Source organism: Tauraco erythrolophus, chromosome 3 (genome assembly GCF_009769465.1).
Source record: "Tauraco erythrolophus isolate bTauEry1 chromosome 3, bTauEry1.pri, whole genome shotgun sequence".
Taxonomy (NCBI): domain Eukaryota; kingdom Metazoa; phylum Chordata; class Aves; order Musophagiformes; family Musophagidae; genus Tauraco; species Tauraco erythrolophus.
The window spans coordinates 38,422,855-38,436,950 of record NC_141467.1 but is presented as its reverse complement, the minus strand read 5'-3'; the positions used below and the strand labels follow the sequence as shown (position 1 = coordinate 38,436,950).

General features: G+C 37.3%; 1 protein-coding gene across 3 annotated transcripts in view; it reads left to right on the top strand.

Annotated features, from left to right (window-relative positions):
* The window catches only part of ZNF236 (zinc finger protein 236), an 86,964-nt gene extending 72,868 nt beyond the window's left edge, over positions 1-14,096 (top strand). For all 3 annotated transcript variants that reach the window (XM_086608530.1, XM_086608532.1, XM_086608531.1), the window contains 5 exons: positions 1,792-1,923; positions 3,281-3,478; positions 7,117-7,246; positions 12,148-12,324; positions 12,761-14,096. In XM_086608530.1, coding sequence (XP_086464656.1) covers positions 1,792-1,923; positions 3,281-3,478; positions 7,117-7,246; positions 12,148-12,324; positions 12,761-12,888 — 765 coding nt within the window. In that variant the 3' untranslated portion in view covers positions 12,889-14,096. The remainder of the gene's footprint in view (positions 1-1,791; positions 1,924-3,280; positions 3,479-7,116; positions 7,247-12,147; positions 12,325-12,760) is intronic.

Sequence of the window (14,096 nt, the reverse complement as noted above, 5' to 3'; positions counted from 1 at the left end):
CGTATCCTGGGCTGTATCAAAAGGAGCGTGGCCAGCAGGTCGAGGGAGGTCATTCTGCCACTCTGCTCTCATGAGACCCCACCTGGAATACTGCGTTCAGCTCTGGAGTCCCCAGCACAAGAAGGACATGGAGCTGCTGGAGCGGGTCCAGAGGAGGGCCATGAAGATGACCTGAGGGCTGGAACATCTTTGCTATTAGGACAGGCTGAGAGAGTTGGGGCTGTTCAGCCTGGAGAAGAGAAGGCTCTGGGGTTATCGTATCACAGCCTTCCAGTACTTAAAAGGGGCCTACAGGAAAGCTAGAGAGGGACTTTTTACAAGGACATGTAGTGACAGGACAAGGGGCAATGGATTTAAACTGAAAGAGGACAGATTTAGATTAGATATAAGGAAGAAATTTTTCACTCAGAGGGTGGTGAGGCAGTGGAACAGGTTGTTCAGAGAAGTTGTAGATGCCCCATCCCTGGAAGTGTTCAAGGCCAGGTTGGATGAGGCTTTGGGCAACCTAGTGTAGTGAGGGTTTCCCTGCCCATGGCAGTGGGATTGGAACTAGATGATCTTTGAGGTCCCTTCCAACCCAAACCATTCTATGATTCTGTATCTCAGTAGCTTTAGCATTAGTTTGATTTTTATCGTAAGTTTTTCTTGTGGTGTCATCAAGAGCCAAATATGTGTTGGCAAAACGGAATGTATAGGCCAGAGAAAAAAAATAAAAACAATCAATAAATAATATTAAAAGACCAGAAATCGAAAATTTAGAGTCATTGTGTGGTTGGCATTTCAGTGTAGGTTTAGCATCTGAAAACTTGCGCTGTTTCTTCTTCTTTCTTGGCTGAACTAGGTTTAGATTGTTTTTTTACTTACTCATTGACCCAAATTAAAATGTGTAAATGTGTATAAATGAAAGACTGTTTATCTAGCATATGATGTGATTAAACCTGGTGAAGCAAAGTCTGTGAGGATGATTATATGCTTCCCTCTTTGCAGTTTTGCTCTGGGGAGGGGAAGAAAAGACTTCTTAAATAGTTCTTGTGACACATTTGTGATTTCTGGCATCACAGAGTAACAAAGCAACTTGTGGTTTCATTTCAGATTTTGTCATAATTTAAGCAGTTCCATTTGGCAATGTTGATGTTTATTAATCAGATATTATGCCTGATGTTCAGGCAGGCATAAACAAAAATGAAACATTGTTTTGGGTACTATGCAAATACTGTCTATGTTGCAGGAGTCTTGATAAATAGACAGGTAGTACTTAAAGGTACTGTGTTTCCTGGGGAAATTGAGAAGTTTTTAACAGTAATGTAGAAATAGAAGAAGTAGTGTGATATTCATAGTTGTGTATCTTCATTAGTAATTTTGTACCTTCATTTAATGTATTTTTGAAAGTAGGTTTAATTAAGATATTCAAAAAAAGTAAAATATTGTGGGAGGATGATGCAGGAAAGCACAATAGAGGGGTTAAATAAAGTATCAGCTAAAGAGGCGGACAAGGGAAGGCTGAGACATTCAGCAATTGATGCAAGGCTGGGAAAAAAAAAATTAATAAGAACTGAATCTCTGCTCTTACAGACTTCCAACTGTTGTTACCTGTAAATTGGTAGAATTAGAATGGAAGAAGAAAAGGAGAAAAAACAGTAGTATTTGTTCAGATAGCATTTTGGAATGGACTTTTTCAAGTGAAAAAAAAAAACAAACATAGGTTTGAGGTACAAAAATAATTTACATGACTACAGTTAGCTGTTTAAATATAGTTATTGTACCTTTTTTCTTTTCTCTCGTCTTTGACAGGGTCAGCAGTTCCCTGCCATACTCACAGATTCCAGTCTTGCTAGCCAAAGTGGGTCAGGCTCACAGCAAGTCATACTGGTGAGCCATACGCCCCATTCAACAGCTGCAAACTCCGATGAAATAACATATCAGGTAGCTATAATATATTTCTGTATCTTTTGTGGGTAAAGGACGTTATTTAATCAAAATACTGGAATGATTCCTCTATATCCTGAAGCAGGAAGGCTGGTGTCATTTCCAAATGAGAGTATTGGGAAGAGGTTCACTGTGACTTTCTAGTCACTCAGATTCTGTTTTAAGTTTTGAGTTAAAAACACTTCATATACAAAAAAGAAATGCAATTAATAATGTGTTTCTTTCTACAAATTACATAACCATGCTCTCAACACAGACTGCTCCAAAAATTTCCAAGTGAGTTTGTAATTAGATAATAAAAATAGACGAAGTTGAGAGCCATGGAAAAAAAGAAGCATCTATCGCTAAATCTTTTCCATTTTCTTTTTGTAACTAAATTGCTTTAACAGTGGAGCAACATAAAGTCTTTTCAACTTCTTATGTACTTGAATTTCAATAGAAACTTTTACATATGTAATACAGTTTTAATATTAGAAGAAGTAGTTCAGACTTCTCTTGTTGAAGGCAAAATGAATATTTTCAACCAACCTGGTAATGCAAGCTCTGAAATAGGAAAAAATGGGAGAGGCAGATGGTGATCCACAATCAAGTGAAGAAGTGTTGGACTGGATTGGCAAGCAGAGGGCAAGATGTGGACAAGCTGTGACTGATATGGGCAAGAGAAGCCTCAAAAATAAGGGCTGAAGGGAAGGGGCCTACCTCAAGTGTATGTGTACAAACAAGGGTGCCGAGACGACGACATAATAGAGCAAACTTCACACTCTTCTTGGAAAAATTTTCACAACCGTGTGCCTCTGAAGTGCCTGTATACTGATACGTGCAGCATGGGGAGCAAACAGGAGGAATTCAAGGTCTGCATGCAGTTGCAGGGCTGCCATCTCATTGGAATCAGAGAGAAAATCCCTCTGAAAATAGAGTCCGCAATGAATAAATTAAACAGATAGAAAATATTCTTCTCCTCTGTAAAATCAGAGATACTTTATTTTCTGTCTGAAATGGTTTTGGTTTTGAATTTTGTTCAGTGAGAAATATGAGAATCATCTCAGGAATGTAAAACTGAATATAGGAAAATATTGATACAAACACAAAACACATTCTATTATAATGCATAAATGAATTTGATCATAGTTATTATAATCTTTCTGTTTTCTTAAAATACATATATGTGTCATTCTTCAGAGTGATGAAATGCAAGTTCATATTTGCATACAACTTATTTATTTTCTTAGTGTTAGTAAATTGCTAGCAAGTACTCTCCAGAAATTGGTCATGTTGAGGTAGATTTTGAAAAATAAACCACTGTTGTGAATATGCCTATGAAATTGTTTGACAGTGATTTTGTAAATTGTTACAGGTGACAGAAGTTTCTCCTAATGTGACTAAAAGCAGTCAAGCAGAAAAGGAAGGTCGTGTGCACCAGTGTTTTGAATGTAGTCAAACCTTTTCTTCAGCCACCATGTTGATGCACCATAGCAAAGAGGTTCATGGCAAGGAAAGAATACATGTTTGCCATGTCTGCAATAAAGCCTTTAAGCGAGCAACACATCTTAAGGTATTTGGTAGTAACAGTTGATTGTTCCGTTAACTCATTCTTTTGTTTTGGGCTTTTGGCAATATTAATGAAAGGCATATATTATCCCTTTACTTTTCCTTTCCTTTTAGAGTGCGAGAGGTGTGCATCTGAGAGAGGGAATCTAAGTGATAATGTATTCACAGATAGGGAACTCTTTCCTAGAGCATGGAGAGGATTTTAATGCATGTATTGACTACAGAATGAAAAATGCAAATGCCTGTCATGCAAATAATAGTGCCAGAAAAAGCTTTCATTTATTTGCTCATGTGTGTCATCACTGCTAATCCTGATTTCCAGATAAGCTTTTGAAATCATAGGAAGATATCCACATTACACTCTGTCATTTGATTTTTAGATGCTCTGTTTTATGAGTACAAGTGACATCTACACAGGAAACATTTGTTTTAAAATATCCTTATATTATTACTGTTGTCTAGTGATATTTTCTATGTAGTTTTCTCTATACCTGATACTTCCAAGTATTTTCAAAAAAATTAGTGGTGTGTTTAAGTTTTTAATCAGATTATAGAATGTTCCTGTTAGGAATACTAGGCTGTACTAGACAAGTGGTATGTCCAGGCCAATATCCTATCTCTGAGAGGTACTAAAAGGCAGTGATTTGAAGGAGTGCTTTAAAAAAGAGCAAACATATAATATAACTTGCCCAGAATTTTGCCAGCTTCCCAGAATTTATAGCAAGAAATTTCTGGAGCCAGAGGCAATGTCTTTATATTAAGTAGCTCTCAGGAGAGCTTTTCAATAGATTTCTTTTCACTTTAGTATCATATTTTTAGGAAATATACCCTGTTTGTGGCTATTGCTGTAAAAGGCAATAAAAAATATTTCTATCAATACATTAACAACAAAAAGAGGGCTAAGGAGAGTCTCCATCCTTTAATGGATGCGAGGGGAAGCATAGTGACAAAGGATGAGGAAAAGCCCAAGGTAATTAATGCCTTCTTCGCCTCCGTTTTTAATAATAAGATCAATTGTTCTCTGCTTACCCAGCCCCCTGAGCTGGAAGACAGGGACAGGGAGCAGAATTAATCCCCCATAATCTGAGGAGAAATAGTTAGTGACCTGGTACACCACTTAGACACACACAAGTCTGTGGGTCCGGATGGGATCCACCCAAGGGTACCGAGGGAGCTGGCAGAAGTGCTTACCAAGCCGCTCTCCGTCATTTATCAGCAGTCCTGGCTAACCACAGAGGTCAGAGTTGACTAGAAGTTAGCAAATGTGACACCCATCTACAAGAAAGACTGGAAGGAGGATCCAGGGTACTACGGGCTTATCAGTCTGGCCTCGGTGCTGAGGAAGGTTGTGGAACAAACCATCTTGAGTGCCATACATGGCATGCATAGGACAACCAAATGATCCGGCCAGTCAGCATGGCTTTATGAAAGGCAGGTCCTGCTCGACTACCCTGATCTCATCCTATGACAGTGGGACCCACTTGGTGGGTGAGGGAAAGGCTGTGGATGTAGACTACCTAGTCTTTAGTAAAGCCTTTGACACTGTTTGCTGCAGGATCCTCCTGAAGAAACTGGCTGCTCATGGCTTGGACAAGTGTACTCTTCGCTGGGTGAAAACCTGGCTGGATGGCCAGGCCCAAAGAGTTGTGATGAATGGAGTTAAATCCAGTTGGTGGCCGGTCACAGGTGGTGTTCCCCAGGGCTCAGTATTGGGGCCAGTTCTGTTTAATGTCTTTATCAATGATCTGGATGAGAGGATCGAGTGCACCCTCAGTACGTCTGCAGTTTGTTTTTATTGCCATACTTTCAGAGGCAGTGAGAATTAACGTTTCAAGAGAGGTGGGGCAGAAGAGTTGCATACCACTGCATGAGGAGGGGGTAAAGAGACCTTTCAAAGGTTTCCTATTCTTATTTTCTAGTTAGATAATGCTTATTTGGGACCCCAGGATATTCCGTATCTGAAAAATATGAGAATTACACAAATAAACTTGTAAAAACATCATACGAACAATATGAACAAATAAATACTAAGTATGTCTGTACGAAGTGCTTGTGCTTCAGAGCATTGTATTCCCATGAACTATTTTCAAAAACATATATTTTACAGGAAAAGTATAAGAGATCAGCAGATCAGTGGAACAAAATTGCATCACAGACTGTTTCTTATGAGAAAATTGATAGAGAAAATTGTATGGTAGCTGTCTGGATGCTCTCCTGTTTGCTTTCATGTTGAAAATGGGGGAGGGAGGGGCTGTTGGGGTTTTTTGGCATTGTTTTGGGTTGATTTTTTTTTTTTTTTTTTTTTGATGGTGGACAGAATGCAGCAGCCAGTTTCAGGTAATTTTTCTGAAGTAGGTCATAGCCTGCTTCCACCCTTTCAGTGCTTCAGGAGGTAATGAGCAAGAAAAGCAAAAGATTTTCTTCATCTCCAACTAAGCTGTGGTTTATGAATCTCCTGTGATTTTGTGGGAAGACCTTTTATTATTTCTCCATAATACTATATTATTATAATTACTATGGTAATGATATTCTTCCCTGTAACTGTCTCACTGATTTTGGAGTGAAAACAAATTCTGCAGACGCAATTTGCTTCAGTTCATGGAGTGAGGAATAGGACCTCATAGACATCAAGAAGGCTTATTGTTTAGGTGTAGTAAAGACTAATTAGTAGTCTTTAGTCTGTAATGAATAGACTAGAAAAGAATGTCCACGCACATTTTAGAAAGTGGACAAGTACTCACAATACTGTTTCACGTACAGTTCTTGAATAGATTTTTTAAATTAAATACATTTGTATTTGGTTTCTTTTGTTATCTGAATTTTGTCTTGGTGTTAATAAAGAGATTTAAATGAAAAAGTTAATAGGTAACGTAAGATACTCCTTTCAATTTGCAAAACTCCTGGGCCCAGCATCGGTAGATTAAAAACACTGAAGTTAGAACTATTTTTAATGTTTCTTCATAAAAATAAAATGTGTCGTGGCCTCATTCTGCTTTCTTACTTATAAGGACCTTTGTGATTTTTTTTTTTTTTAGTTAATTTAAGAGTTCATTGTCAAGTGGTTCTGTTTGCACATTGATATTGTGCAGCTGCGTGTGTCTATGCTGTGATAGTCCCCTCTTTGAGGCCTGTACAGTTTTACAGTGATACTTACTCAGGTGCCAAGTAGGAATACCTCCATATCAGGCAAGGCAGAGAGATGGATACTGTAGAGAGGAGGGGGAAAAAAACACTATTAACTTGCAATGCACAGTTGTCCAAAATCCATGTTTGTAAGGGAACAAAACATTTCTAAAGCTCTGGTGTTTTAGGTTTTTTTAGTTTGGTTTTTTTTTTTTATTTTGTTTCAGGTAATTAGTGAAGGGACTACTGTATGCAAAAAAAAAAAAGTGCCATGCATACAGTTATTGACAGGTTTTCAGAAATGTAAAGACAGTGATGCATCACCTTTACAAAGAGTTGATATACAAAAATGATCTCTAGTTAAAAGAAAAAAAAAAGCAGACTTCCATCTTCTTCTAGCTTGTCTGCAGTTGACAAAGATCCTCTACTTTCATCTTCGAAGTGTGAATATATTTCTATGCTAAGTACTGAAGTTTTTTAAAATGGTCTGAAATGTGATTTTTTTCTATGCTGTCTTAGGAACACATGCAAACCCATCAGGCTGGACCTTCCCTGAGTTCCCAGAAGCCTAGAGTGTTTAAGTGTGATACTTGTGAAAAAGCTTTTGCTAAGCCAAGTCAGCTGGAAAGACATTGCCGCATTCACACAGGTAACATCAGGAATGATTTTTATCTTGCAAGATTTTTCTCATGAATGTATGGGTGTTATAATTGGAGTCCTTTCTCGTGGTTTCAGGTAACTGCATTTAAATATCAACTTAAGCTTAAAAAAAACAGGTACATTTCTAACCCAAAGAATCTAGAAATTAAAATGAGAAACAGCAAACTTGACATCTCAGAAACTCTGATGTTTTGTTTAAAGCCAGAACATCATGTTTAGGGGTGTGACTAAGATGCTCTGTATTTTGGGACTGGCAGTACTGCAGTGGTAATGTGAATGCAGGAGCTTGTATCTAGAAGTTTGTCAGTCTTTGAAACAGATTAATAAAAGCATCTTTTAAAGCATTGTTTAAAGTGGTGTAAAGACACCAGATATGATCTTCTGCAAGCATATAGGAGAACGTGCAAATGAGTGGGTGTGCTTAGTGACATTAAATAAGGGGCTGTCTTGACTGCTGATTCTGACTGCTGTATGCAGTGCTTCTTGGTCATTGAACTACTGCTCAGTTCATCTGTTTCTAATGCCAGTGCTTTTAATTTGTTTTGTTCTTTTCTGCTTAATTATTTTCTTCAACCGTTGCTCTATAAATATAAAGACTATACTAACTTCTCCTAGGGAGAACACATTTCTGTGAGAAAAGTGCTTTTCAGGTTGCAGCTTCTGCCCTGCTACAAGTTGAAAGCTGTACACAGGATAGCTCAACTGCCTTCCCCTTCCCCTCCTGTGTGGTAACAGTGTTCTTAAGAACACGAGTTCTAAATATATAGGAGTCAATTCTCCAAAACAACTTCTCTCTTTTCGATACCGCTGCTGCCAATAAAGAGCAGTCATGGCTGCCAGGTTTAAAAAAGGAAAGAGGAAAGTTATTTTTTATGCTACTAAGCTGGAGGGGACCAAGGAATTTGACTGGATGTGCCGTAGCGCAAGAAGACTCCCAAAAAAGGGTAACTTTCTTTTTCAGTGAGTCAGGCAGAACTTTCTCTTTCCCCAGTATTAACTTCTGTTACGTAACTTTTGGCTGCTCCTCATGCATTTAAAGCAAAGTTCCTAATCTCTTCCTTTAGCTTTTACCTTGTTAACCCTGTCATTTTTCCTCGGTTTGTATCACTAGCCGGTCTTGTGACATATGGTTTGAGTTTCATTTTGAATGGATCTTCACTTTGCACCCTCAGATTTAGTCTTGCAGGTTTTAATATTGCATCTTTGAAGTATAAACTTGCCCATATATCCCAGTGTCTTGTGCATGCTCTCATTTAATACATCAAAACTTTCATTTCTCTGACTTTTGACAAATGCGATCTTATATAAACACACACCCATACACACGCATTCTACCATGCTGTTCCAAATGTTTGGGAGGGTTATAAATATTTATTCAGTAGCATCTTTGAATTCTTTTTATGTGTCTGTATGACATCTGATAGGCTGTTGGTGTCTTGACACCACTGCCAGTATTGATAATTTACATTATTTTAATGTGTCCCTATATTCTTGTTAATTTCTTTTATGTTATATTTATGGCAAGCTCTTAGAGGTAGGATTTGTCTCTTTGGTCTTTTTTCATGAAGCACTTAATATGGTGGAGTTTCAGTCTGTGTCTAAGGCTATGTACTGTGATGTTATCAATAATAAATGATAAAAGTGTTTCCTCAAGACAGGCAGAGGAAAAAAAAAAGTAAAGTAGATGAAACTGAAAACACGTTAAGATTGCCGCAGTCTAGGAAACTGCTTTAACGTGCCATACAGCAGTGACAATGTAGAAGAGCCATTGTTAGATGATGCGTGACTGTCTTCCATCAGGGTTACATTAACTCATACTTACTGTTTCACATAAGCAGTTACTGAGACATATCTGTGCTTTCTTTCTGGCTTCTGCAGTACATCATGAGGCTTGCAAAGAAATTAATGTAGTCTGGTACTTGTTTACCATGGGATAAAAAGATGAATCGGAGAATAATTTTTCAGTGATTCCAAATGTTTGTGGATGAATTAGATCTGGCCAATACAATATGCAGCCTCCTGTGGCATTTTTTAATTTGTTCTGGTAAAATAAATTTGGCTCGTTTCGGCTGCCTAATTCAGCATGTAGTTCATACACTATCAAAGGTGAAGTGGGGGGGCAGTAATTGCAAGTGCTGTTGCACCTTGTTTACACGTGAGTGTTGAGCTTTTTTGGGGTGTTAAGGTTTGCTAGGCAGCTGAGAGCCAGAGAGGTCCCAGGCGCTGGCCCTGACTATTTTTCACGTTTCATTCAGTTGCTGAGAACTCTCTAGCTGAAAGGATAAGAGGGTGGCTAGAGAGGATTCATCAACTTGTTGAATTTATGGTTTGAGTCCTACTGCTAAGAAAATTCTGAGATTTGGAAATCCTAAGAGAATGTTTAGAGATATTGCAATGGGAAGGCATGGATAGATAGGGGAGGTACTGGGCATAAAAAGCAGATGAAGAACACGGATGATCATTGAGCTGGGAAGGGATGATATCCTTATGTATCAAGTTGTGAAATACTGCGGTGTGGGTGATATGTATTGGTTATGGCAACTAGAGATTATCTTAACAGGAGGGGAAGTTTTCAGTGCAAGTGTGGTAGGATAGACTTTAATATTAGTGGGCTGGGTCATCCCACTTTCAGCAAAACTTAACTTCTGGTACATAAGCAATAACTATTGATAAAGGTAATGGGTATTTGCAGCCATTTGTCAGCTAGCAGCATTCGTCACTAATCAATTGCTACTAGTTGCAATTACTGTACTATGGGTGTGTATAAGCATGTTTTATAAGGGATGTTCCTACCAACTGGTTGAAGGTGGTTTCTCATCTGGATATGGGAGGAAACTTTGACCTGATCTGCTAGAGCTGGTTTTATGTGTTAGGGGTGTCTGCTGACCCTTTGTATTCTAATCTAATGGGCTGGCTGCTTATGCTTCTCTTCCCTCCACCCCCTGCTCCAAGAGAAATGCTGGTGACTGCTCTTCCTGACAATAAAATTAAAGAAGGGGAGCAGAGCTGCTTTGTGGTTACTGTGGTAGAAAGGAACGTTCTGGTTATACTGGGGCAGGAAAAGAGAGGCAGGAGTTACAATCCAATGAGATTAAAAGTCTAGAATTCCCCAATAATTTGCTTTCTGCATAACTGACTTAAATAATACAGACTTTGAAAAAAGGCAATATTCTAGTTAAGAGTTTCACAAAATAATCTGAAAGCAGGAAAGGCAACCAGCTTCCCTTTTCCCTGCTTTGATTCCTGCTCCCTATTGTAATGGACATGGAACACTTCAGGAAGGCTGGGAACAGAGCAGAGTCCCTTTATGCATCTGTTTCTCATAAATCTGCACCATCATAGGAAAAATTCTTTCTGTTTTGGAATGGCTTGTAATTTACTCAGTAAATCCTCAGATATTTTGGGGTTTCTTGTACTTGGGTGCTCATGTGTTAGGAATGCCTACAAACTGTAACAATCCTTGCTAAATTCATTTTTATATAACTATTGTCTGATGTTGTTGAAACAACAAATCAATCCTCATGATAGTCATTCTTTCAGAAGGGAACGTTCTTTTAAAAATCCCTTAAGACCAAAAGAGTAAAACTGCTGCACAGAAGTTTTTAGATGGCTGCTCTTACATAAACTATGATAGGAAAGATTAATATAAGTCTAAACTGATTTGCTTTCCTAAAGGTATGATCCTTGTCTGTGAGAAAGTGTTTGTGATTTCTATCTTGATTAACAATTTCTACTGAATCAGTGGCCAGAAGGAAAACACATTGCTTCTCTGAATAGCTCTAAGTATCTTTTACATTCAGATTTATCAGTGAAGAGCAGTCTGGAGAAATGCTGCTGAAATTAGAGGGAAGCAGATGCTTCTAGTTGTACCGAAAAGCCATGTGGTAATTCATTACACAACACTGAAAAGACTGTTCATCTTAACAGAATAAAAATCCTGGAGTCAAAAATATCTCAGGAAACCTAAATTTCACTTCAGACTAGTGAAATCATTGTTAACAAAAATAGAAAGAACACTTCTGTGCTTTAAAGGATCTTTTATTGATTGTGTGAGAAGTTGGATTTAGCATGGAAGCTGCAGTGCATGTGGGAACCCTAACAGGTAATGAAGGAAGAGAGAAATTGGTTCTGTAAAGAAAATTATGGAAAAGTATTTATACTCCTGCTTGTGCTTTTTTGTGCTAATAACAAAGTGTATTTGTAAGTTCAGAAAGTGCTTTTAGAAGTCCTTAATGACATACAGCAGTGTGTCTTGTGTTGATGTCAGAGGTTGTGGTGTTGATTGTTGAAGCAAAGGTCTGGTTTTGCAAAGCAGATATTTTAAAATTCTTAAATATTTTTGTAATGAATATGTTCTTGAGCTTTTATTTAGAAATTACTAGTATTCTGACAGATTTGGAAGAATATGCCTGCTTTGGTAAGAAATGGAGATCACTAGTAGCTATTGGCATAGGAAGCCATAGGTCCCATGTAAAACTACCAGAACTTTTTTTTTAACACATTCAACTTCCGCGTTTCTTACAGACATCAGCTTTGTCTGAATTTTTCAAGAATATTACTTTATCTACATTTTTTGTAAATGATGTAGAAAGGTGGTGGTCCTCTTGAGTACAGAAGAGTCAAACTGGTAAACTGATATTTTACACCTCTACTAAATAATTTACTTAAATTGGATAGGAAAGAGAACAATATCAGTGGTTTAGGACTGTTCAGCTGTTTAATCTGGGACGTTTTACTCATTATATGGAGCCATAGTGCTGTTTTGAGAAAGTCTCAAGGAAAACATCATGTCTACTTGATTTCTAGGTCATCTTGATGATTTTTCCTGAATTCCGAACTGTATTTTTATGTTGAAATGAGAAATAATTAAATACATTTTTCTCTTTTAAGGGGAACGACCATTTCAGTGTACTCTGTGTGAAAAGGCTTTTAACCAGAAGAGTGCTCTTCAAGTCCATATGAAAAAGCACACAGGAGAGAGGCCTTATAAATGTGATTATTGTGCAATGGGATTTACACAGAAAAGCAATATGAAGCTGCACATGAAACGGGCTCATGGTTACACTGGTATGTGGCATAATGACAGTAACGCTGAGTGCAGAAAGCGATATGCTTTACTGGGAAAGCACAAAACACTTCCCTTAAGTTATTGAGGAATTAGGCACTAATAGCCAAAGACCAGAGTTGATGCGCTAGTAGTTGAACATGCAAGCCAAAAAGCAGGTGGAAACAGAAACTGGTTACTGCTTATGGTTCCTTGTTTTTTATGTGAAGCTCTGTAGTATAGAAATAGAGAATTCAAAAACTATTACAGGAAAACAATCCATTGTATTAGGTTTTTTTTAAATTTTTCAAAGAGCATGTAATGAATTTACAGAATCTGAAGTAGTTGTGTAATGCTTTTCCCAGCATGATTCCTTTATTCCCAAGTGCTATATTTACATTTGTCTTACACTGCACATCAAATGGTACTCATTTGTCTTTTTCTATGGTACTTTGGTAGGTCCTGTACAAGAGCCTGCTAGTCATCAAGAACAAGAAGGGGAAGATATTAGTCGTGCTCTGAATTTAGAAGAAGTGGTACAAGAATCTTCAAATGAGTGGCAAAGTATAGGCAATGTTTTTCGATGACACCTTGAAGTTTGAAAGCTGAAAATGTTTCTGGGACTCAAATTTCTCTAAACAAGTTTTCAGAAAAGTAAAAGATGGATTTTTACAGTTAAAGCTTCAAGCATTGAAAATATTAACAATGGAATAATATATTATAGGGTTTTTTTTAATAATTTACAAACATTACCTAAAAGAATAATTTTTTTTTTTAAGCTTGTAGAAGAATATTGGGAAAACATCGTTTAATCTGTGCTAAGTTGTCTGTGAATCAATGAACTCAGGTAATACTGTATACAGTTTCATCTTCTAATTCACAGCCAGCATATCTATTTGAAAAATAAACTGGAACTTTATATCAGAATCAGATTCCCATTTTTAAATGAGGTAAAGAATAACTTCGTGGGAAAACCATGAAACTGTCGGTCAGCTTTCTTTTTTATGTGTTTAAAGAAATGAGGTTGCAAACAGAATATTACAGAGTAGATGCATGCAGTATAAAATAGTTCTGGGTTGTTGGTTTGTTTTGTTTTGTTTTTTTTTTTACAAGCCACAGGAAAATGCTGTATTTCTGTTTTAAGCTTTTTTTAGTACATTTTGAGAATTTGTTGAAGGAATAAAATGCCAGGAACTTAACGGCTTTTCTTGAGTTAAACTCTTGAGAGGAAGCATGTTCATTTCCATTCCAACCGCAGAGGCAGTTAGTTGGTAGTCTTTAGGTTAAAAGTCTGAGGTTTTAAACTCAGCAATAATTATTTAAAGAGAATCTAAACTAGAAGAGGTTTCAATTAAAGCCTCTTCTTTTCTGTTTGCTGTATTGGATCAGCAGGTACATATCTCGGTATCTGTGGAAAACACAGCCATATACTAAATCTGGGAAGTAAACATACAGTTTTGTGTTAGCAGTGAGAAAGCTAGATGCACACTAGGTCACCTATATTTTACCATATTCCCCAGTGCTGTAAACAGTTATCATTTCAAATCTGTAAATTCCTCATTATTTTCTTTGTGAATTTTGGAAATATGTTACTTTTATTTGTTGTTGTTTAAGTCATTGTTTCAGCAAAACTACCTAGTTGACTAAGTAACGCTTTGAAAGGTGCCACTTGTTAAGTATATTCGTGTAAAGAAACACTGGAGTAAAAACCTAAGTCATCTTTTAGACATTCCAAAGACAGAAGCTCTTTTCTTATTTTTACCTTGTTCTTTTGAATTTTATTTATATGTTACAT